Source organism: Trichosurus vulpecula, chromosome 3, assembly GCF_011100635.1.
Source record: "Trichosurus vulpecula isolate mTriVul1 chromosome 3, mTriVul1.pri, whole genome shotgun sequence".
Classification (NCBI taxonomy): domain Eukaryota; kingdom Metazoa; phylum Chordata; class Mammalia; order Diprotodontia; family Phalangeridae; genus Trichosurus; species Trichosurus vulpecula.
Window position 1 is genome coordinate 260,399,151 of NC_050575.1, and position 25,215 is coordinate 260,424,365.

Here is a 25,215-nt window from a genome sequence, read left to right on the forward strand (position 1 = left end):
ATTAATAACCACACTATGTCAACAAACATATTCAAAAACTGAATACAAATCATCTGTCTTGGGCATAATCTGAAAACCTTTCTTCAGTTGCAAATGAATAATGAAATCAGGGCCAATTTATTAAAATTTTAAAAATCTAACTTCCTAATTGTACTAAGGTTCAGCAAACAGGCATCATGACTATCACTGACTACACTAATTTAGAGTCATGAAATAGGAGACTCTTTAAAGTGTTTTGGATTGAGGTGAGAAACTAGAGACTAGTTTTATAAATCATGTGGAAAAAGTCTTATTATTTTACTGTCACACCTCAAGTACTGATGGTCCATTTGCCCCTTTATATGAAAGAAATCCCTCATAAAAAAATATACAAAAAAACTCTCTCAATTTTAATACTGAGAGAAAAGTTAAGAGTAGTTTTATCGGAAATGGAGAATGAAAGTCTTTTGAAAATCAACAAAAACTAAATAACCCCACCATAACCCTTGCATATACCACGATCGACAGCAATAAAACAAAAATTGACAACTTCAAGTTGTCAAATTTTAAAAATAATAAAAACCAATACAATTTAAAAATGTATGTAATACCACTGGAGAGAGATAGGAAATATCTGGTACCCAAATTATATAAAACCTCCCATACTTCTTAAACTTTTCCTCCATAAATTTTTTTAAATACACATTTATGTGCATATGACTAGAGTTTTCAATTGGTTAAAACGAAGTTGAGTCCTATATACAAAATGTGTTGGGATTATTTTTCTTACTTTATCTGAATTAAGACACTAATTGACACACAATTTTAAGACACAGAAGTGAACTTGGTTAAGTCAAACTTAATTCCATTTCATGCCAAAAGGCTTTGGTTTTCCTGGCACCTTCATGCCATGGTGGATCCAACACCTTTGTCCATAAAGTGGCTTGAAGGGTTTTTTTTCCCTTCCCAATAGCCAGGTGTTAACTGGGAAAAGCTTCTTTAAAATACATTAACACATCCAGGTTTCCAAGAATGGCTGTGTAAACATGCTCTTATGGTACCAAGGAGCAATTGGTAGTGGCATGTTAAGTATGTGAATTCAAAGAATCCTTGGAAGTAAAATCAAGGTAGATCTTCAAGAGTTGAATCAGACTCCTGAACTTTCCGCTTTTTAGCTACTGGCTCTTCAGTCTTTTGTAACTGTACTGCACAGGACTCCGATTTTTGTTTATCATTGGCAACAGTGATGCCTGAGAGAAGATAACCTCCACCTCCACTCATCATCAGTTTGGGATGACTTCGATCTGGCAGAACCTAACCAAAAGAAATGTTAGGTTTTCTAAGTTGACACAATACACAAGGCAAATTTAAGATCCAAATGTAATGTTTAAAACATTATGTTAAATTAATTTTCATAATGCCCCTTGGAATAACATTATTTAAAAATCTTGCTCATCTAATCCAATCAGTTCCAGTTTCTTCTACAGATGAAGAAATAAAAACTCACAATTATACAGTAGTTAAAGATTTGCAAAGCACCTTCCTCAAAATTGCCCTGTAAGGGAAGTAGATAGAAACTATGCTCAGAAAGGGCTAAATAATTTAAGCTCATGATGCTTGTTAGCATTCATATACCACAATCTAACTGGTTTCCTCTGTAATCCTACATATTTTCTAAAAACATTTATTCTGAGAAGGGGTCCATAGGCCTTATCAGACTGCCGAAGGGCTCCATGACACACAAAAAAGGTTAAGAACCTCTAGCTTAAATCTTGAAGGTTTCCTCTGGCTCTAAAATTTGAGGACTCTAAAGAGTAGGCGCTTTAAAAGTCTCCAAATGTACTTTGTTGTTCGGTTGCCTCAGTTGTGTCTGGGACTCTGTGACCCCATTTGGGGTTTTCTTGTCAAAGATAATGGAGTGGTTTGCCATTTCCTTCTCTAGCTCATTTTATAAACGAGGAACTGAGGCAAACAAGGTTAAGTGACTTGCCCAAGGTCACATTGCTGGTGTCTGAGGCCAAATGTGAACTCATGAAGATGAGTCTGTCTACTGCGTCACCTAGCTGTCCTCCAAATATGTTTTACTATAAAGCAAACTCAAAATTAAAGGTGCTCCGTCAACTTTAAAGAGCTATGTAAATGAATTATTATTAACATTGAGTTCAACTCAACAAGCTTTTCATACACTCATTAAGCACCACCTATGAACAGTGCAAAGGAAACAGTACTTTCTGCACATTTACTGGGGAAAGAGCCTATGCCCAAATAAGTTAAGTACAAGAAAATCTGTGAAAGTAGACAGCACTACAAGGTGATATGTGAATTACCTGAATATGAGATCACTTTAATATGGTTTCATTTTCTGACAGCAATGGTCAAGCTTTCATGCTTCTATGGATATTAGGCTAAAAACATCTGACCCTGACCAGATGAAACCAGACTGAGCTGGTTTTCCCACCTTTACTTAGTTCTCTATTGGATGAGTCCATACCACATGTTCTTTTTTGTTGTGTTTTTAAATATATTATGTTTAAGAATGTAGAATACTACAAGGAAATGTACAAAAGTTGATGCTCTTAAAAGAGTATACATCAATGACTATAAAGATGTCACAGTGACTTGTGGTGAGTAAAAAGTGTCAAAGATTATTCAAAACTACAATGAAATAAAATCAGTCACACTGAAGAGCAAAGGAAAAGAGGGTCAAAAATGAAAAACATCAAGAACTGGCAAACTATTGCTACTCAACAGCCTGATTAATTCTCAGAAAACAAGGAAAGCCTTTCATAAAGGACCTGACCCCTCTACAGTGTTGCAAAGGCTTCTCAAGATTGGAAAAACAGCAGTAAGACACACACACTCTCTCTCTATCTGTGCTAACCTTTGTTATGAAGAAAAAATGATTGTCATGGACAAAACAATAAAAAGACTAGGGTTTTAAAGACTGAGAAAAGATGCTCTTTCCTAATGTGACCTTTTTATTTGAAGCTATACTAAATCACTCTCAAAAGCAGTTAGGTAAATATACACAATTTAACTCTAATCATTAGACATCCACCCCAAAGAGTTTTTTAGGGATATTTTTTATTCTCAGTGAGCCTTGAAATTCATCTTTTTTGAGGGAATGATGAACTCTAACAGTATATTGACATAATGAGAAGTAATATTGTTCCAGAATTACAGAAATTCCTAATTGTAGATAGAATACTGCTCCATCTTTTTATATTATTCCATATACCACAAAAAATTAAGAAATTTATCAAAGTGGTAGAGAAAAACATGCTTCCATGGCATAGGAACTTGTCTAATTTAAACCCCACTGAGAACCTATGAACTACAACTACAAAAAAGGCTGGACATTGAAAAATGGGCTGTTTGTCAAAGGTACACAATATGCGAAATGATTTTAAAAGTGGTTTCAAAATGAAGAATTAAAGAATATGAGTCAAAAATCTTATGAACTCAATGCCAAATCATGTACAAGTGACTACAATGAAAGGACATGCTGCATGCTCTAAGTTTTTTTTTAAAGATGCAAGATTTATTGTGTCAGTCAATAAACTTAATTATTTTACTTTGCCCATTGATTTGCACAGCACTGTACCAACTGGGGAGAGAAGAAAAGGTTTTTCATGGGAGGTGGTCCCTGAGTTGATTTGAGGAAGCCTTTCAACCCAAGGAGTCTGAGGAGAGAAAGCAAAGGAAGGAGTGCAGCCCGGAAAGAAGGTCAGAGATGGGAGGTAGAAGGGTGAATTCAGAGAACAGACCACGTACCAATGTGACTGGCCCGGAACGCAAGTAGGGAGCGATGTGAAGTGAGTCTGCACAGGGAGTCTGGAGCCAGACTGAGAGGTGTTTTGAATGTCAAGCTGGCGAGTTGCATTTTAACTTAATGGCAATAAAGAGTCCCAAGAGGTGTTTGGGGAGGCAAGAGCCACAGGTTGATCTGTGTTTTCAAAAGATTATGTTGGTAGCTGTGTGGAAGATGGATTGTGAAGGGCAAAGGGAGGGAGCCATGACCAGAAGTGGGGAAATAAATGAGGGGGCTACTGCAATAGCCTAGGTGATGCTGTAAGGTGCTGAAGGTCTGGAGTTGGATGGTGGCTACCTAACTGGAGTGAAAAGGATTGCTCTGAGACAGAATTAAGGGTCTACTATGTGCAAGGTTTCTTGCAATAAAAACAAGAGACAGAAGGCTAATCTCTGAGTACAGGTTGTGTCTACTAATACAAATAAAAATAGTCAACTGTAATTTTTTTAAAAGTTCAAGCAAATTTGGGTTTACAAACGCAAAGTTCTGAGAAAGTTTCGTAAAAATAAATTTTTCATATTCTTAAATGTCCCTTAATTAGTAACTGCCAATTTCCTAAACTATGCAGATTCAGAAATCTGAATTACTGTGCCTTCAACAATACCTGATCAATCAACAAGCACTTATTAAACACCTGATGTGTGCCTGAAACTCTAATACATTCTGGGGAAACAAAAACAAAAGTGAAACAGTTGCTGCTCTCAAGGACTGTACATTTTATGCAGAGAAACATGTATATAACCATGTTTTATACAAAAATTACATACATATAAATACAGGGTAAATTTGGGGCAAGAGAGCACTAACAGCTAGTAGGATGAGGACAGTCTTCACATAGAAGGTGATATTTGAACAGGGTTTTGAAGGAAGCAAGGGTTTCTTAGAGGTGAAGTAAGGAAGGAGTGTGCACCAAGAATAGGGATAGCCAGGACAAAAATGGGCAGGTGGAAGCTGGAGTGCAACGTGTGAGGACCAGCAAGATTAGTTTGTAGACTGCAGAATGCAGGAAGGGAAGCCTTCTATCATAAAGCTGATGAGGGTGACTATAAAGGGCTTTAAAAGCCAAACAAAAGAGTTTATATTTGATCCTAAAGGCAAGAGGCAACTACTGGAATTTATTCGGTAGGGAAGTGACATAGTTTGACCTGCAATTAAAAAATCCCTTTGGCAGCAAGGCACAGGATGGACCAGAGTGGGGAGAGTCCTGAGGCAGGGAGAATGAGGAGGAGGCTACTGTAATAGTCCAAGAGAGGTGAGAACAGCCTGAATTAGGGTGGTGGCCATATGAGTAAAGAAGGCAGATATAAGAGAGGTTGTGGAGATAGAGGCGAAAAGATTTATGTATTTAGGACAATATGTATTTTCCTATCTCACAGTGCAACTTATTTAAATACATACCTGATAATTTCTGAGCCAGGTTTCTGAGAGCCTGAGATTAATAACTCCTCCTCTTTCTCTTAATTTTGTATAACACTCTACCAGTGGCTGAAGGATAAAGAAAAGATACAGTTTAAATAATATTTTCTGGACAGAAATTCAAGAACAGAATTTAGCAGTCTTCTTCATCATCCCAAATCTTCACCATTCTATTATTTACTCAGCCACAGAAAAATCCATGTCAACCCAGTATAGCATTACCTCTTTATAATGACAGTATACAACAAAAGGCCTTGAAGGAGCAACAAATTCCAGCAAAGAAAGAGCCAGCGGTGTTGGGTGGTATCGACTGGCTATAATTAAACTGAAAAAGGAAAAAAAATTAAATTATTTTTGTCTTCAAGCAGAATATGTTATTTTGACAAGACTTTAAAATTATTAGATACATTCAAATTATACAGACACACAAAAGAAATCATTTAAGCAGCTTTCTGGAACCTCAAACCAAGAGTACTCCAGGGTTGCTTTTTGTTGCTGTACAGCCACTTCACTTGTGTCCAATTCTCTGTGACCCCATTTGGGGTAAAGATACTGGAGTGGTTTGCCATTTCCTTCTCCAGATCATTTTACAGATAAGGAAACTGAGGCAAACAGGGTTAACTGACCAGCCGGGCATCACACAGCTAGTAAGTGTTTGAGGCTGCATTTGAACTCAGGAAGATGAGTCTTCCTGATTCCAAGCCCAGGGCTCTATCCACTGTGCTACCTAGCTGCCCTCAAGAGCTGCTACTTTCTCAGCATTAAAGCTTAGTAATCACTGTTGGTATTTGGTAACTCTAAGTACTATTTAAAGATGAAGACCTGTTTTAAAAGCTTTCTCAAAAACATCTGGATTCTAATTCATCACCAATTAAAATGGTCTTGCAGATGGCCAAACCTACCTCTTCTCCAAAATATCTAGGAGTCTATGAAATTTTTACCAGCCTTTCCTCCAACACCCAAGGTTAGAGCACTGATGCACCCAATGAGAATAAGCTTAATTTATCTACTGTGTTAATATGATGAGAAGCAGTATGGTGTAGTGGGTAGCAATGGCCTTAGAACCAGGAACACCTGAGTTCAAATGCAGACTCTGCTCCAGAAGAGTTGTATGTCCCTGGACAAGTGATACACTTTCAAATCCTACAAACTGCAGAGAAAGTTACCATCTCTTTCAGCAGTGAAAGTTCCACTGAAATCACAGGTACAGTCTCTAGCCCAGGCTCTATCTATAGTAATATGGCAGGAGCCTTATAATTCCTTCTAAAATCTATACTTGTGCCTAGATTGATTTCTTTTAAGTTCAGCCTAATTTTCCTCAGGTTCATAAGGAACCTAATCCTTACTCCCACTGGATCACAGGATTATGCACCTAGAGCTGAAAGGGACCTTAGAGGGCGTCTAAACCACACTCTTCATTTTACTGATGAGGATTACTGAGGCCTAAAGACCTTAAGTGACTTGCCCAAGGTCTCACACACAGTAAGTAGGATTTGAACCAAGGAGCTCTTTCCACACCATCACTCTTTCTACTGAATCACTAGGATCCAAGGCGAACAGTCAAGGGAAAGAAAAAGCAGACAAAGCAGAACCAGGCTGCTTAGTAATTAATCGAGAGCAGTTTACATTTTCTTATGGCCAAAGCAATAAACTAACAATAACAGGGATGAGCAAGTGGCAGGATGACTAGAATGACATTTTTTAAGAAACAAAAATATATAAGAAGCCATCTGTTTTTCTGGAACTGGGATAGTTTAGTGACTAATGTAAATAAGTGATGTGTACTCGATGAGTGATATTACCCATACTCACCCATCTGCATTTCTTTCATTCAATAGAGCAGCAGCTTCTATCTGTCTTTTCTTCTGTTGTTCTTGTTTTCTTTGGAATTCTTGAATCTTGAAAAGTAGAAAAAAATTTTTAAAAAACTCAATCAACTGTCCTGACCCAGACACTTTACTGGATCTCCAATCTGCTCCAGCATCATTTTAACTTTCTCTACCAATTCAGGCACACCACAATAGTAAGAAGATATAATTTAGGAAGCAGTTATAAAAATATTAAACGCATAGGAGATATCCTAATAACCTGTACAGTTATGTCAACAAACATTTATTAAGCACCTACTATGTGCCAGGCACCATGCTAAACTACTTAGAGGTCATGGAGCATACACCTAGAACTAGAAAACATCAATTCGAACCCCTTCATTTTAATTAAGAACTCTTACATTTGTATCGCTTTTTATAGTTTGAAAAGTGCTTTGCATACATTATCTCATTTGATCCTCACAACCACCCTATGATGTAGATTATCTTCATTTTATAGATGAGGAAACAGACTTAAAGAGGTGACTTGCCCATTGCCACATGGTTACTAAGTGTCAGATGTGAACCCAGGTCTCTCTTGACTTCAAGCCCATTGCTCTTTCTACTAGACCAAACTAATTCTCTATGGATAAGGAAACTGAGGGCCAGTGAAATGAAGTGAGCTGCCCAAGGTCCCATAGGTAGAAAGCAGAAAGGAAGATTCAGATCTAGGTCCCTTGATTCCAAATCCAATGTGTGTGGTTTTTTTCCCCATTACATCATAGAATTCTCTTAAAGATCAAAAAATGTTTTCTCCAATAATTGTGATATTTACGGTTTCGATGAAGGAATAGGAGAATCGAGGAGAAACATCATGAGAAGATGAGGGACCCTTACATAGTCTTTTTTATTTCCTCTTTCTTTGTGCTCCTTGTACTCTGGCTCTTGAGATATAACTTCCATTGTTTCTTGCGGAGGATGGTTGTTTTCTATAACTTCAACAATATTTTCTTCCCTCTCTTTTGGAGAAGTCTGAAGGTCATCAAGAAGTGTGCCATTGTTTTCTTCCACTGAAATACTGTCTTTGGACTCTGAAGGCAAAGCTTGGGAAGAAAATGTGCCATTTAGAAGACTGTTCACTTTGCCAAGGGGGAATTCATAAAGACTATTAAAGAAAGATTTTGGGAATCCAAAACAAGTTGTTGCTGCTCGAACAGGACCACCTCCAGGGTACATCTGAATGATTGATCCAAAACCTGAAAGTAAAGAAAACCCATCTTTAATATACAAAGATGCAGTGATCCATTGAGAATTCCCGTATTAAAAAACCCAGGAAAAAGTATTTGCCAAGTTTTCCTCACTACTCATTTGAAACAAAGAAACTTTATTGAATGATCTCAGCTTGAAAACATGATAAGCTTACTTGGCCTTGGTATAGAAAGGGTGATCACCCATAGTTTCTCCCAAGGAGTTCTTAGGAGTCTGTTTTCATAAAGAGCTTCAAATAGGCTAAAACTGAATTTGGTATTATCTTAAGTCACCCTGCCTCAGGGAGGAAGAGGAAACGGTAGCTAACTTTCTGATTAAAAGTAGGAATCCACAAACATTACCAACAATACTTTGAAATTAAGGCAGCATATGATGCTCAGACCTGTTGCCCAAACAATTCAACATGTTTAGTCTTAAACTTTCTTACCCCCCATCCGCTCCATTACAGCACCCAGCACCAAGCCTGCGCAAGTTTCCATTACAATCATTTTATTGCCAGCATGGATATTTCCCAAAGTCAACATCTGGGCCAGTGTATCATATCGCATGTAGCTAAAGAGAAAAGAATGATCCCATCAATGTTACTCACATTTCACAAAATACTTTGTTTTACACTATCATATAACATCTAGCTAACGGGCCACTAATTATTTTTGAGGTGATAAAAGAACTTAGAACTCAAGAAGTGGTAGGATACTTTGTGCAACAGGAGCAAGTTCCCAAGTTTACTCAAAATCGTGACTTTATTACAATAAACTATTATTTCCCATTCCCCAGTCTTCTACTTTTAAAGGAAATATGGCTTACTTAATTTTTCCAGGTTCTCTTGCATAATACATAATTGAAAGAATACGGGTAGACGGCTTCACAACAGTAATAATTGCTTCATATCTAAAGATAAAACACACAAAAAACTCCTTTTGTAGAGAATGTTTTGAACCTATCTTATTTCTACTTGCAACTTTCTAATAGAATTCTTACTTTTTCTTCTTCTTCTTTATATATTTATCCTGTGCGAATTCTGTCTTATCTCGGAATGTTGTACTATTTTCAATTAACTGCTGAACAATTTCCTATAAGAAAAGTAAGAGTTATTCCATATCGTACACCAAATAGTTCAAATTATTAGACAAAGGAAAAAGGGTTTTAGTACATTTACAAAGGTCTAATTCTGGATCCTCTCACCTCATAAAAACCAAAGTATTCATTCAATTTGACTCGACAAACATTTATTAAGCATTGACAATGTACAAAAAACACCGTGCTGGATGCCAGAAATACAAAGACAAAACTACACCATACAAAAGCCTCATGAAGCTGGGGAAATTACATGTACACGAACACAAGTAAATAGAAGATGATTTAAGGAGAGAAAGAACATTAATATATGGCAAAGGAAATAAGGACACCAGGGGAGGCTTCATGAAGGAGGCAACATCTGAACTGACTGTTTAAGAAGCAGAGATGAAAGGGGAGTGCAATCCAAGAAAGGTGGATGGTCTCTGCAAATGCACAGATGTGAAAGCTGGAAAACTGAGTTTAGGGAACAGTTTGGCTGAAACATAAATGTACATGAGGAGGAATAATGGAAATATGGCTGGAAAGTTATGCTGGAAATAGACTAAGGATGGTATTCAACAGGCAGAGAAGGTTGTATTTTACTCTAAAGGAAACAGGGAACTACTGACAGCTTTTGAGCAAAGGAGCAACGTGATCAGACCTGTGCCTTAGAAAGAATAAAGTAGAAGCAAGGAGAATAAGTCAGAAGCTACTAAAATAGTCCAGGTGGATGGATAAAAGGGAGTGGATGCAAGGGATACTGCAGAAGTAGAAAAGGCAAGACTTGGTGGCTGAGTACATAAGAGGAGTGAAAGAGAAGAAAAAGCCAAGGATGATGACAAGGTTATGAGCCTGGGTGACTGGAAGGACAGAGATGTCCTGAATGAAAACGGGAAAGTGTGGAAGAAGCACGGGCTTGGAACAAAGAGAAGAAACTCTTTCTCAGCCACGCTGAATCTGAGATGCCAAGGGGATAGACAAATAGAAATGTCCAGCAGGCAGCAGACAATAAGTAATTGGCATTCGGGAGAAAGGTACGGAGATCTGGGCTTCATCTATGTAAAGATGATAATTGAATTTATGGAAAAAGATTAGATTACTAAGGAAAAAAAGATGGAAAGAGGAGAGAAAGAGGGCTGAGGACAGATCCATGCTAAGGAGTGTGAGGGTCAATAATAATGAAACAAACATTTAAGTTTCCCACAGGAGAAAAGAGCTTTCCTTGGTACTTTTAACTGAAGGCATTTCTTTACATGTTTGTCAAGAGAAGAGGTAATAACAATCACAGTGTTTATGCTTCACCTGAAGTTGTGTGCCTTAATTCACTAAAAACCAAGCAAATCCCTAAGCATATCTGGGCAAACTCTCAATATTACCTCTCCTTTAATGCCCTTGTCCTTCAAAGCTTTTATGTCATCTTGAGTAAGTTTCTGAGACTTTCCATCATCAACTATATTTCGATTATCAATACCAGCTTCTTTAGTTTCTAAAGGAAAGAGATTGATTCATTATATTCTTGTCCTAAAGTAACATTATAAACTTTTAATTCATAGGACAAATTTTTCCACATTTAAGGTTGCTTTTAAAAAACTTGACCTATGATTTCATCAGGACAGGTGAAGAATTTCCTCACCTATGCAGATAAGTACCTTCTCTGCAACTTGTAGTCTCTGAGAGTTGCCTGGACCATTAAAAGGTTAAGTGACTTGCCTAGGATCATATAACCTGCATGTGTGGAAGATGAGACTTGAACTCAGGACTTTCTGACTGTGAGGCCATCTCTGTGTTCTACACCACAAGGCCTCTAAAATTTAATGCTTATGAGATTAAATTATAATACATAAAAACCTAGTTTTTAAAACATATTGATAAAAATTACTTATTTCTTTACCCAAATTAGAACAGTAACAATAAAAGAAGAATTGGACCTTAAAGATAGTTTACGTCTTCTTAGCTCAAGGCCCAGTCCTCGATCAATTCCATGAGTTCCTCAGATCAAACTGTCTCATCACAAGATGCAACTGGGGGAAGGGTGTGTGTGTGTGTGTGTGTGTGTGTGTGTGTGTGTGTGTGTGTGTGTGTGTGTGGTTATTTACCCAGGATTACACAGCTAGCTACTGGAAAGGCTAGAACTAGAACATAAATCTGCCACCCAATGCAGCATTATTGGTACTACACTATGCTGAGGTTCTTAAACTACAATCCCAAACGAATCTGGAATTTCTTAAAATAGAATTTTAGAAGCAAAGTAAAGGTAAATGTAGACAGCAGATTCTTCAAAAACTTCTGATTTGTAAGCTCTTTTTGACTTTTCTAAGTTTAAGTAACTATTTCCCATACCTGAAAAACAAGACATATCTGAAGTGATCTCTTCCATCATCTTCTTGGGTTGAAGGTTTCCACCACTGGATACTTCAAATGTAGTTCCATAACTATGTCCAATGACATTATCCAAAAAAAACCACTGTTTCTCAAAAGTAACTTTTCTGAAAGAGATGAAAAAGAAGGCAGTTAATCAAACAACCTAGTCATAGTATCATTAAGCTAGAGCTAGAAGAGACCTAGGAGGCCCTTAAGTCTAGCTACTTATCAGATGAGGGAATTGAAGCTAGAGAGATTAAGGGATTTGTCCAAGGTCACACAAGTAGTAAATATCAGAGGCAGGATATTAGCCTAGGTCCTCAGACTCCAGATCAACTGTTCTTTCCATTATATACAATTCTTTTCATTTAAATGGTTGCTATGAACCAGCAAAAAGCCATCAAAACCATGCCTGAATACAAAAGGCAATCAACATTAGAGGGAAAAAAACCCAAAAACTGGTGGTTTTTTTGGTTAGGAAAAAGAAGTTAATTGAAAAATGAAGTGCACAACAAAGGGTTTGATAAGCAAATAATATTATTATATTACATTAAAACCATAAGGCCTTTGTAAAAAATGAAATAAAGCAATAGCAGAAGAAGAGTTAAGGTTGGCTGGAGAAGAAAAAGCACAATTTCTGTTCATTTAAAGTAACACTCGTTCTTCTGGAATCACAGTAGAAAGGACTTCATGAAATTGTGTAAGTCTAACCTATTGCCTTCAGGCAGGTAACTAACCATCCAATATAGACATATTTTTATATCATTGCTACTTTATACAAATTTGATAAATGAGTCTGACAATGCTGACAACTTAATGAAAAAACTTAGAAATCTTCATATACAGCTCTACAATATAAGCTTATTTCACTGCAAATCAGAGACAAATGGAAGTTCTTCAAATAATGCTATGAAGGTAAGATGAAGCAGCCAGAGATAGAATAAAAGCTCCCTGACTTTTTCACTTTTTACATTCATATCCTCAGTACCTAGCACAGTTCCTAGCACGTAGCAGACACTTAACGCTTGTTGAAAGACTGATTTTTAATCTGAAGGGAACACTTAATATTAAACTCTTTAAGGACAGGGAGTTTTTATGTTTTTGCCTACCTCCCCAGTATTTAATACAGGGCCTAGCCCATAGTATTAACTTTTTGACTGACTGAGTGAGGAGACAGGATTATAGGCATGCCTCGTTTTATTGCACTTTGCAGATACTGTGGTAGATTTTTGTTTTTTTTACAAATTAAAGGTTTGTGCCAATCCTATGTCAAACAAGTCTATTGGCACCATTTTTCCAATATATGTGCTCATATTGTATCTGTGTTACACTGCGACAATTTTCACAACATTCAAACTTTTTCAACATCATTATATCTGCTATGGTGATCTGTGGTTTTTGATGTTGTTTCCATGAACCACACCTATATAAGACAACAAATTTAATCGACCAATATGTGTTCTGAATGCTCCATCAACCTGACATTCCCCCATCTGTCTCCCTCTCTTTTTGTGTCTCTCTAATATTGAAGACTATTACATAAACTTATATAAAACAATGATAGGGTTTGAGAGGAATGACTCAAAGTCTGAAAAAAGTTCTGCTGCAGGTAAAGTGCTATCAAACAGCACTGCATGCTGCAGAGAAATCTTTCATGATTTGGAAGGGTCAATCAATGTGGCAAACTTCATTATCGTCTTATTTTAAGAAATAGCTACAGCCATCCCTACCCTGATCAGTCAGCAACCATCAACACTGAGGCAAGATCCTCTACCGGCAAAAAGATCACAACTCGGTGAAGGTTCAGATGATGGTTAGCATTTTTTAAGCAATAAAGTATTTTTTAAAATTAAGGTATACACATTGTTTTTTAGACATAATACTAGTGCACACTTAACAGACTAAAATATAGTGTAAACTCAACTTTTATATGCACTGGGAAACCAAAAATTGTGTAACTTTATTGCGATATCCTCTGTATTGCAGTGGTCTGGAACTGAACCCACAATATCTGAGATATGCCTGTATGAATAAAAAGCTTAAAGAAACCTCAGTAGTCATCTAGTCCAACCCTCCCCTTTTACAGACAAGAAAACTGAGGCCCAAGCAGGTGGGCAGAATAACTCGCATTCATCTAATAGTTTATGGTTTGCAGAGCATTTAACAAATGACTCATTTGATTCTGAATAGCACCTACTACAGGGAGGTGATTATTACTGTTATCTCCATTTTACAGAAAAGGAAACAAAGTAGGTGACTTGCCCAGGGTCACATGGCTAGTGTCTGAGGCTACATTTGAATTCAGGTCTTCCTGATTCCATGTTTAGCACTCTATCTGCTGTGCCACCTAGAAATAATTTACATTTATATAGTGCTGAGGTTTGCAGTGCTTTTTATAGACAATATGTCATTTGAGCCTCACAACAACCCAGGGAGGTAGGTCCTATATTATTTTTACAGATGAGGAACCTGAATATAGATATTACATTATATAGATACAGACATATAATACAGATATATCTATATGTTATGTAGATAAGGAATATCTTCCCAACTCCCAATCCAGCACTTTTTGATGTATCATGTTGCTTTAATATTTTACCAACAGATGCCTATAATAATGCCTATTTTCTCCTATATTTGATGTTTCATATTCTTAATTAAAATGAATAAAAGAACTACTTTCAAGCAAATCCTAGATCAATACCACCACCCTGAATATATTTAATATTTTAATCTGAATAGTTCAAGGCTATTCACTCATTTATCTTTAAGTACATTTTCAGGTAGCAAGGAGACCAGTGCTTACTTAGCACAGTGACCAGCACATAGTGGAAACTTAGTAAGTTTTAATTAACTGACTGATTCAGAGACAGTATGAAGAAATGAGGACATTATGGCTTCTTTTCATTGTAGGGAAACTGGTATAGATATACTGTGATTCACTCAAAATAGTCACTATAACATTAATCCTTGTTTCTTGACCTCTAGTCCAGTACTGTAATCTGATGTCTCTTAAGAAAATTCAGGCTTCTCAAAAGATAATTAGATGGGGTCAATAGCACCTGGTTAAGCAGATCCTCCCTTATCTACACTCTCTTTTGTAACAATTAAGATTCAAAGAACTAACAAATGTGTTCCCACATCTCAAGATTTCGCCTATTTCTAACCTGAAAGAAAATTTGGCCAGGAATGTAATGATTCTTCAGCTTCAACTCTTGGACTCTTAGGGAATGGTTTTGCTTGTGAGCTACAATCATTACAGAAGGGTCTCCAGCTCTGTCAAGGAAAGAAGACAAAAGACCAGAGGACAGAAGAGGGGAGGGAAGGAAATATCTCAATCAATCCCATGATTATTATACAGTTGCAGTTCTACATGGGCCCTCCTGCCAACATTCAATCCTCAGAGCCAGCCTGGTTCCCATCTCCACTACTCTTTATTCCTCTGGGGTTTCTCACCTTTCAGATTATCTGTTAGGGTGACACAGTTTTCCATTTCTCCCATTTTCCTCCTGCATACAAAATACACAGCCCAACTTTAGGTTTTAGAAGGATCTAACAACAAACAGTGATTTAAAATAATAAAAGGTGAAGTTACAAAATGACAATGTTTTAAAAGCCAATGATATTAGCTGATCTTATTAATCTCTCTGAGGGACTTCTCTCTAGAAGTTGTCTTCACTTAAAGTTTCAATACTTCTTTTATTCCAAAGACAGGTACTTCTCCTTCATTTACTTCCTTTCATTGATCGGAAACCAAAAGAGAGCTTCCTATTCCTGAGTTCCTATCAGAACTCAGATAGCTAGGGCCAACATATATTAAATAACAACCTATTGGGCCACACCTTGACACAACTATAGATTCAGTTACATTTCAAAGAAAACCACAGATAACTTGGATGGTATCTTAATATTAAAAGTCCCTAGGCTTCTGACAACAAAGATCAATTCTTTAAGTTCCTAATATGTGCAAGGCACTCTACTAGACCCTGTAGAAGACAAACCCTGGCCATTAAAAGGCTTACAATTTACCTGGGAAGACAAGTAATGTATAGAATATGCCAGGGGAGTAAAAGAAAAAAAAATTTTTTTGGCACAAAATATGTAATTTCTGTGGTTTAGAAAGTCCTACCAATGCAGGAAGGATAAAGTTAATTTTAATATTCCATAAATCACTATCAAGTATATATTATTACACTTAATTCAAGGATTTATTGAAAATCCACCATGGATGGAACATGAAGTTAGTTTTTGGGGAGAAAAGGATAAACAAGATTCCTGCCCTCAAAAAGATATGTAAAATAGCAAATTAGAAAGATGCAAAACAATATGCTATATCAGGTCAAAGAGTGAAGGGAACCTTTAGGGAGAGAAGGTAGGGAAGGGACACATCCCAAATATAAAGAAAGATAGTAATATTCGGAGCAAATAGAATTACAATAAGCTTCCTTAAAGGTGGATTCATTTTCTACTCGTCTGAACAATTTTCATTCTCTTTGGAAGGATTATTATTCATGTCCCACACCCTTCATATGGGTGTACCCCAAAGCTTTTTCTTGGATGTTCTTTTTTTTCTGTGATCTCATTAGTTGTCACAGGATCAATCATTACCTCTATGCAGACGACTCCTAGATCTATATATACTCAGCCCTATTTTCTTTCATGAGCTCTAATACTGTATCACCAACTTTCTACAGGAATTTCCAACTAGATGTCCCTCAAGCACCTCAAATCCAACATGTCCAAAACAGAATACGCTAGCTTCTCCTATAATCTACCCCTTTCCTATCTCAAATACTAGAATAGCTCTGTGATCTCATCAATTTGGAAGTTCCTATCAATGATATAGAGCAAAACCCACCTATGCTTTTTCTGTACAGCTCTTGATCAAGTATTCCCATATATTCAATAGGTACTAAAGATCTTCCTCATTTCTCTGTGACAACACAAGGCTACCAGTGAAGCAATCTAGCTGTATACCTGTGTGACCAGGCCGTCTTGTCTTCCCATCATACACTTCCTTGAAGATGCCTTTTGTTCCTGTCCTTCAGAGTGCTTTGCCCCTTATGTGCTGCAGTCTGCTCAAAACCATCATGAATCTCTCCATTGTCCTCTGTGTGACAGTTATTTCTAATTCTACTGAGGCAGCTGTTTTCAATGTCATACCGCCATATAGCAATACTGGTACAATGTTAATAACCTGTAAACCAATAAAATAACCTGTGCTTTCATGAGAATCTTAGGGTCATTAAAGGAGCTTCACAATTTCCTGAAGGTGATCCAGTCCTACCTCCTCTGACCACAAAGGCTTGATCTCTACTCAAAAAGCTTCAATGACTCCCACTTCTGCTACTGATTATCTGTGTGGCCTTGGGTATGTTGCTTAATCCCTCCGAGTCCCAAGCTTCTCCACTTGTATGATGAAGAAATCGAACTAGATAAGGGGTTAACTTTTTATTATCATGGACTCCTCTTGCAGTCTAACCCATGGACTAAATAATCTTCATCCATTCTAATCCATCCTCCATTCATCCTAAAGCTCAAGTCTGACCACGTCACCTCACTATTCCATAAACTCTAGATGCTCCCTATCACCTCCAGAATCAAACATAAAATCCTCTATTTGGTGTTCTAAGCCCTTCGTAACCCAGCACCTCCCCCCCTTTCCAATCTTATGACACTGTTCCCACACACTCTTAGATACAGTGACACTGGCTTCCTGGCTTCTCCTCAAACTAGATACTTGGCTCCAGGCATTTTCATTGGCTTTCCCCCAGGCCTGGAATGCTCCTCCTCTTCATCTCTACTTTGTGGTTTCCTTCAAGTCCAAGCTAAAATCCCATCTTCTACAGGAAACCTTTCCCAATGCCTCTCAATTCTACTGTCTTCCCTCTGTTGATTACTTCCTTCATATTGCTTGTTTGTACATAAGGGTTTACGTGTTGTCTCTCCCCATTAGATTGTGAGGTCCTCAAAGGCAGAGACCATCTTTTGTCTTTCTTTCTATCCTGTGAGCGTAGGCACATAGTAGGCACTTAATAAATTCTTACTGACTGGCTGACATCCTTTGCAACTCAAATCTATGATTTGGGGAGCCCTACTGCCTCTAGGACAATCCTGTCCATAAGAGGCCTTTCTGGATATTTTCTGTTGTTAGTGCCCTTCCCCTAAGTTATTTTGCATTTATTATTTATTTAGCATTTACTTGGCTGTGTACATGTTGTTTCCACATCCTCCCCTATCCCACTTCCCCAGCTGAATACAAGCTCCTTGGGGTTTCATTTTTATCTTTGAATCCCAAGTGCTTAGTAAAGTGCCTGGAACGTGGTAGGTGCTTAGTAAATGCTTGCTGAATTAAACTGATTTCAGGCACCATCCCCTCCATGATGTTAGGTCTGGAGTTCAGAAGAAAGACAAGTGTTTCCCTCACTGGAGGGTTTAAATCAGCGACTAAATAGCAATCAGACAGCGATGTTGCAGAAATGATTCTTGGTCAGGTACAGGCTGGACATGGTGACTTCTTAGATCCCTTTCACATCTCAGACTGCATATGACTGCTTTAGGAGTCTTCTACAAATAAGTTACATTTGAAGCTGAAGAAATGAATGAAACTGCCTAAGAAGAAAGTGGAGAGAGAGAAGTTGACCCGGGGAACATCCACCTTAAGGGACAAAGAAGAGGATGAAGAGGCAGCAAGGTAGATGGAAATACCTGAAACGAAAAGGAAGATTCAAAGGCTCTCAGAATTGAAAAGGACATGAAAAACTATCTAAGCTAACCCATAAATGAACACATACATATACATAAGCAGTCACTCAGTCTTTGACTGAAGTCCTTCAAAGAGAGACACCCTAACTTCATAGATAGTCCATGTCACTTTTGTATAGCTTGAGTGTTATGAGGTTTCTTTTTACATTTAGCCTACATTTAAATTTGCTTCTCTCCAACTTTCTACTCCTCCTTAAGAACCATCTGGTCCAATATCCTCATTTCATAAATGAGAAAACTCTGAGGCCAAAGGCAGAAAAATAATTTGCCCACCTTCATACATGGAGGTGGAATTTGAACCCAGGTCCTCTGAGTCTAAACTAACTGATCACTAGGCAACCTGAAGGTCCATTTGATAAGTGATAACAAATTTATGGTGGGCCCAGTCAACAAAGTTGTGTGACTTCCTCCAATGCTGTTCTGTAGCACTAGAGGAGACAGGTGGTAGGGGTAATCTAGAGCTGAAGTTTAGCTAGGTATGAGTGGCAGTAAGTCAAGAGGGCAAGTAACTGGAAAGTAGAGAACAGAGAATAGCTAACCTGGTTAACTAGAGTGAAAAGTGGGAAGGGAATGAAATGAATGAATGAATAAGAATTTATTAAGCTCAATGTGCCAGGCCCTGTGAAAGAGCAGAGGGGGTGGGGGCTGGAAGTCAAAGTGAGGATGAAAGAGAGGTGTAGAAGAGTGAAGCATAAAGACAGACAGCAGGGTAGGTTATCCTCAGAGAAATTTCACACTTTTCGATCATCCAAGCGGAACACTTATAGATGATAGGGAAAAGAAAGATGAGACTCCCCGTGTGCAGCCGAGATGGAGGGAAGGTATAGGTCGCTGAAGTTAAGGAAGTTGATGAAGTGGAAGGCAAAGTGTTTGAGGAAGATACCAACATGTAAACTGAAGTCCCCAAGTATAGGATCAGGGCAGAGGCAGAGAGGATGACTGAGAGATAGGTACTGAGCTCCTAGAGAAAGAAAGATGTCCTAGTGGCCGGCAGATAACGGCATCACCTCCTCCCTTCCCCGTCCCCAGCCCACCATTTGGGTAGAGTCCCAGGGTTAAACAGCGTGCAGGGCTGCTGAGTGATGGCGGCAGAGGGAGGATGGACAAGGGGCCACATGCCTACTTCTCCACCTGGCCCGGTGTGTGAGGTGCATGAACAAAGGTACATCTAGTTTTGGATCGGGTGGCCAGGAAGGAGGAGGGGGAGGCCGGGCCTTCTGGGGGAAGAGCCTGAAAGGAAGGTGCCGAAGGGGTTCTCTCCCTCCCACCTCCTCCCCAGTCTAGGGGAACCTTTACTCACTTTCTCCGCTGAACCTGCACGGCTTTGAACACGTCCTCTCTCTTCAGCACTACAAAGTCTCCATCCCGAATGAGGTGGTCCTGCTGGCGAGGATGCTCCGCGCTGTTCTCCATGGCGCCGCATCCAGCCGGCCCGTCTTCTTTCGCTCCTTCCATCAGACCTCAGGATCTCCGAAGCCCAGACCTAACCGCGCCGCCTGTTCTCCAGGACGAGCCCTGAGCACGCCGCTTCCGCTTTCCGGCCAGGGTGGTTCAGCCCCCTTCCAACTTCCGCCTGATTGAGCCTCGGATTGGCTCCAGCTTGTTCTATTCCCTCCCTTTCCTTAGCCGCTTCCCTTTGGCGGAAGTGCGTCATTCCGGCGCGAAAAAAAGAACTCCGGGCTAGGGGAGGCGGCTTGGAGACTCCGGGAGTTTTCAGCTGTCCTCTGTCATCTACCTGGCCCGGGCTCCAGGGCCTAGACTGCGCCTCCCTCTCCCAGGAGGTCGCTCCCTGCGGCGCCGGAGACACCGGGTTTGAGTTTTCTGACGTCCTGCCATCTCTGAGCAGCCCCTCTGAGATTCTGCGGGGAGGGTGAGGAGAAGGCCGCGAGGGGCTCGGGTGGAAGCGGCAGTGACCGCGCGCGTCCTCGGCTCCACGGACTGGCCGGGAGGGAGGAGGGACCTTGGTCGTGGTCTGGGGCCGAGTAGAGGAAGCCCGACTTGGTGTTTATTTCTCCCTTGGCCGGTTGCCTCCCTCTCCCCTGCTCTACCTCTCCCCCCAACCCCGCCCCCTCCCCCTTTTCCCCTTCACCTCTTTCACCCCCTTCCCTACCCCAAAGAAAGTAAACTCCTTGAGGACTTAATGATCTGCTGTATCGCTCGAGGCTGTGGCCTCCAATAAATTTTTCAAAGCAGGGCTCCCTGATTTCTTTCTGGCTTACTTTTAGGTCAGAGGCTCTTTGTCTTTGTAGTCTGCGGAAGCCTGTGGGCCCCTTCTCAATGTTTTCAGATGCATAAAATAAAATGGGATTATAATGGAAACTAATGCCCCGCAAATTTAGAGCCCTTGTTTTTAAAATTTTTAACTATTGTATTTGCTGATGTAACACTCAGGTTGACCGTCTATTATTTCTTAGCTTTCTGTATCACTGGACCCACCTCCTTTTTCACTTACAAGTTTCTGGGTGATATCTTTTATGCCACTTCTTGTTCCCAGGTCACCTTTGCTGATACTTTACAGCCTATACCTACATGCCAATCATGCATTTCTGTGTCTTCCATTGTGTCACCTATTATTTTGATTGTGGTGTACCATGATTTACAGCCATGTAAAATTACTAGGAGAATCTTGGTATTTTTTTTAGAAACAGAGGTTTTAGAACAGTTTGGGATTATTGAAGTTCCTGCACGTCTTCCTGAATGTAATTTTTCCCCTCTTGTATTTAACATCTGGACAAGCTCATTGTCCATTTAGGGTACCTTTGTAAGATCCCTAAGATCCCTAAAGGGATCAGTCCATCTACTTCCCATCCATCTGCATTTCATAATCTGGTTATTTAGTATTCTTAATCTACGTGGTTTTTTTCTGTGTAGATTGATAAACTGATCTGTTTTGAGTGACTATGGGTCCTGCTGAGGAGGCGCTCTAGTATTCTGATACTTAATGTGTTTAACAAAATGTCATCTGTAAACAGGAACATCCAGAGGATATCATTATCTATTGGGGACCCCTTATATTTGGAACCTACAGAAAACATCCTCTATGACAGTGGTGAACACCTTTGGTGAGCTTATAGCTTAATGTTTCATACCTTGCTTAACACTAATAATCAGAAGGTCATAGAGCTATTATCTCTGATTACATCTATATATATATATACATATATATATATATGTATTATATCCACAAACATTTAAGTGCCTACTGTATACCAGGTATTAGATGCTGGTGATGCTAAAACAAAAAATGAGATAGTTCCTGCCTTCAGGATCTTATGTTTATAGATAAATATAGAATGTATGCCATATAATTGTGTGAGTGGGGCATGGCGGGGACCAACAACTGTATATGAACCAGGACAAGCATTTTGAAGGAGGTAGCACTTGGAATGAGCCTTGAAGGAAGTTAGGTGCTCTGAGAGGGCAATGGGCAGATATAAAGCATTCTGGGTTTGGGGAACAGCCTTTGCAAAAGGAGATATGCAATCACATATCTGGAGCATCATTTTGGCTAGAATATAGAATGAGTGAAGGGAAGTAATGTTTACTTACCCTACAAAGAAAGGTTAGATCTAGACCAGTAAGTACTTTAAATGCCAAACAGAGGAATTTATATTTTATCCTAAAAGCAATTGAAAGTTTCTTGAAGGCGACCAGATGGAGCTAGAAGAGAACGGGGCCGTGGGGGCGGCTGATTCGGGCCCGATGGAGGAGGAGGAGGCGGGCGGCTCCTCGGAGGACGAAAACGGAGACGACCAGGGCTTCCAGGAAGGGGAAGACGAGCTCGGGGACGAGGAGGAGGAAGCAGGCGCGGGAGACGAGAACGGACACGGGGAGCAGCAGTGTCAACCGCCGACTACGCCGCAGCAGCAGCAGCCTCAGCAGCAGCGCGGGGCGGCCAAGGAGGCCGCAGGGAAGAGCGGCGGCCCCACCTCACTGTTTGCCGTGACGGTGGCGCCTCCCTCGGCAGCCAGGCAGGCCCAGCAGCAGGCGGGAGGCAAGAAGAAGGCAGAAGGCGGCGGAGGCGGCGGCCGCCCCGGGGCTCCGGCGGCGGGAGATGGCAAAACAGAACAGAAGGGTGGAGACAAAAAGAGAGGTGTTAAAAGACCTCGTGAAGATCATGGCCGGGGCTATTTTGAGTACACTGAAGAAAACAAGTACAGCAGAGCTAAATCTCCTCAGCCACCGGTTGAAGAGGAAGATGAACACTTTGATGACACAGTGGTTTGTCTTGATACTTATAATTGTGATCTGCATTTTAAAATCTCAAGAGACCGTCTCAGTGCTTCTTCACTTACTATGAAAAGTTTTGCTTTTCTTTGGGCTGGAGGAAGAGCTTCTTATGGAGTTTCAAAAGGCAAAGTTTGCTTTGAGATGAAGGTAACAGAGAAGATCCCAGTGAGGCATTTATATACAAAAGATATTGATATACATGAAGTCCGCATTGGCTGGTCACTTACAACCAGTGGAATGTTACTTGGTGAAGAAGAATTTTCTTACGGGTATTCTCTAAAAGGAATAAAAACTTGCAACTGCGAGACTGAAGACTATGGGGACAAGTTTGATGAAAATGATGTGATTTCATGTTTTGCTAATTTTGAAGGTGAAGAAATGGAGCTTTCCTATGCAAAGAACGGACAAGATCTTGGTGTTGCTTTCAAAATTAACAAGGAGGTTCTTGCTGGACGACCTCTTTTCCCTCATGTTCTCTGCTATAACTGTGCAGTTGAGTTTAATTTTGGTCAGAAGGAAGAGCCATATTTCCCAATACCTGAAGAATATACTTTTATCCAGAATGTCTCCTTAGATGATCGTGTTAGAGGGCCAAAAGGACCAGATGAGAAGAAAGATTGTGAAGTTGTGATGATGATTGGCTTGCCAGGAGCTGGAAAAACCACTTGGGTTACTAAGCATGCAGCAGAAAATCCTGGTAAATACAACATTCTTGGAACAAACACTATTATGGATAAAATGATGGTGGCGGGCTTTAAGAGACGGATGGCTGATACTGGAAAATTGAACACACTGTTGCAGAGAGCCCCGCAGTGTCTTGGAAAATTCATTGAAATAGCCGCTCGTAAGAAGCGGAACTTTATTCTGGATCAGACAAATGTGTCTGCAGCTGCCCAGAGGAGAAAAATGTGCCTGTTTTCAGGCTTTCAGCGCAAAGCTGTAGTAGTTTGCCCAAAAGATGAAGACTACAAGCAAAGAACACAAAAGAAGGCAGAGGTGGAGGGGAAGGATCTCCCAGAACATGCAGTTCTCAAAATGAAAGGGAACTTTACACTGCCAGAGGTAGCCGAGTGTTTTGATGAGATAACCTATGTAGAGCTGCAGAAAGAAGAAGCCCAAAAGCTTTTGGAGCAGTATAAGGAAGAAAGTAAAAAATCTCTTCCTCCAGAAAAGAAACAGAATACTGGCTCTAAGAAGAGCAATAAGAATAAGAGTGGCAAAAACCAGTTTAATAGAGGAGGTGGTCATAGAGGTCGTGGAGGATTTAACATGCGTGGTGGAAACTTCAGAGGAGGTGCTCCTGGAAATCGTGGTGGTTATAACAGGAGGGGAAATATGCCACAGCGTGGTGGTGGAGGAGGAGGAAGTGGAGGAATTGGTTATCCATACCCTCGTGGCCCTGTCCCAGCAGAGGTGGTTATTCAAACAGAGGCAGCTACAACAGAGGTGGAATGCCCAACAGGGGGAACTACAACCAGAACTTCAGAGGCCGAGGAAACAATCGTGGCTATAAAAATCAATCTCAGGGCTACAACCAGTGGCAGCAGGGTCAATTCTGGGGTCAGAAGCCATGGAGTCAGCATTATCACCAAGGATATTATTGAATACCCAAATAAAAACGAACTGATACATATTTCTCCAAAAAAAAAAAAAAAAAAAAAAAGAAAGTTTCTTGAAGGGGGTCGGAACCAAGATGACAGCTGGAAAACAGGGAATTGCTTAAGCTCTCCCCCAAATCTCTCCCAAAACCTGTAAAATAATGTCTCTGAACAAATTCTAGAGCTACAGAACCCACGAAATAACAGAGGGAAGCAGGTCTCCAGCCCAAGATGGCCTGGATGGTTACTGGGAAGGGTCTGTAGCACCATACTGGGAGCAGAGCTGTTGGGCCATGCCAGGACAGACCAGGCACGGAGTAGATTGGGAGGAACAGGCCTCAGGGCCATGAATCACTGAGCTGTAGCAGTTACCAGACTTCTCAACCCACAAACGCCAAAGACAACTGAGCAGGTCAGTAGGAAAACTGCTGGATCTGGGTGAGAGAAGTGTGCGGTCTGGCCCCAGCCCCGGGAGTGGCAGGCTACAGCAGCAGGAAGCTCCAGCGGCTGCTTCCAGAGTCATTGACCCACAAAGTGGGAGGAGACAAGGTGAGAGTGCAAGGAGCACTTTGCTGGCACAGGCAGGGTTCTCTTGCTTTGTCCTGCTTGGATCTGGGTTGTTGTCCTGGTTGGCGGTTCTTGGGGGAGGAGGAGTACCAGTGTGGCAGAGCTTGCGGTGACTAGAGAGGGAATCCTCGTGGTAGCTACACAGCAGAAAAGAGGGTTGCACTCACAGACCAGAGCACAAGCCAGGAGAGGATTATCGTAACACCTCAGAATAGAAGTAGCTCAGAAAACAGCAGCGCAGGGCCCCTGAAGCTTGGGAAAAAGCACTCTCCACTCTGAAAGCAGTCATACCCTGACAAAAAGCTCAAGGGTCAAGTAGTTGTCTGGGAACATGAGCAAGCAGCGTAAA

General features: G+C 40.2%; 3 protein-coding genes across 5 annotated transcripts in view; 2 read left to right on the forward strand and 1 right to left on the reverse strand.

Annotated features, from left to right (window-relative positions):
- Positions 1–402: 402 nt before the first annotated feature.
- TRMT6 (tRNA methyltransferase 6) lies at positions 403–20,000 on the reverse strand. Of its 2 annotated transcripts, none has more exons than XM_036748262.1 (11): positions 19,772–20,000; positions 11,683–11,828; positions 10,719–10,828; positions 9,265–9,356; positions 9,091–9,174; positions 8,711–8,835; positions 7,912–8,270; positions 7,019–7,104; positions 5,429–5,531; positions 5,189–5,275; positions 403–1,293 (listed from the first exon to the last, which is right to left on the reverse strand). In XM_036748262.1, the coding sequence occupies exons 1-11, from the start codon at positions 19,924–19,926 to the stop codon at positions 1,102–1,104; spliced, it is 1,539 nt and encodes a 512-aa protein (XP_036604157.1). In that variant the 5' UTR covers positions 19,927–20,000; the 3' UTR covers positions 403–1,101. The 2 variants fall into 2 exon arrangements, with proteins under 2 accessions (XP_036604157.1, XP_036604158.1); XM_036748263.1 differs by lacking the exon at positions 19,772–20,000 and adding an exon at positions 15,163–15,177.
- Positions 20,001–21,459: 1,459 nt separating this feature from the next.
- MCM8 (minichromosome maintenance 8 homologous recombination repair factor) overlaps positions 21,460–25,215 on the forward strand; it is a 60,579-nt gene continuing 56,823 nt past the window's right edge. For both annotated transcript variants that reach the window (XM_036751687.1, XM_036751686.1), the window contains exon 1: positions 21,460–21,533. The gene's annotated coding sequence lies outside the window, so the exon portion shown is untranslated. The remainder of the gene's footprint in view (positions 21,534–25,215) is intronic.
- Positions 22,117–24,345, forward strand: LOC118843902 (heterogeneous nuclear ribonucleoprotein U-like). The gene is given in 2 exon segments (XM_036751688.1): positions 22,117–24,100; positions 24,103–24,345. Coding segments are annotated over 2 exon segments (2,178 nt in total). The 5' UTR covers positions 22,117–22,125; the 3' UTR covers positions 24,306–24,345.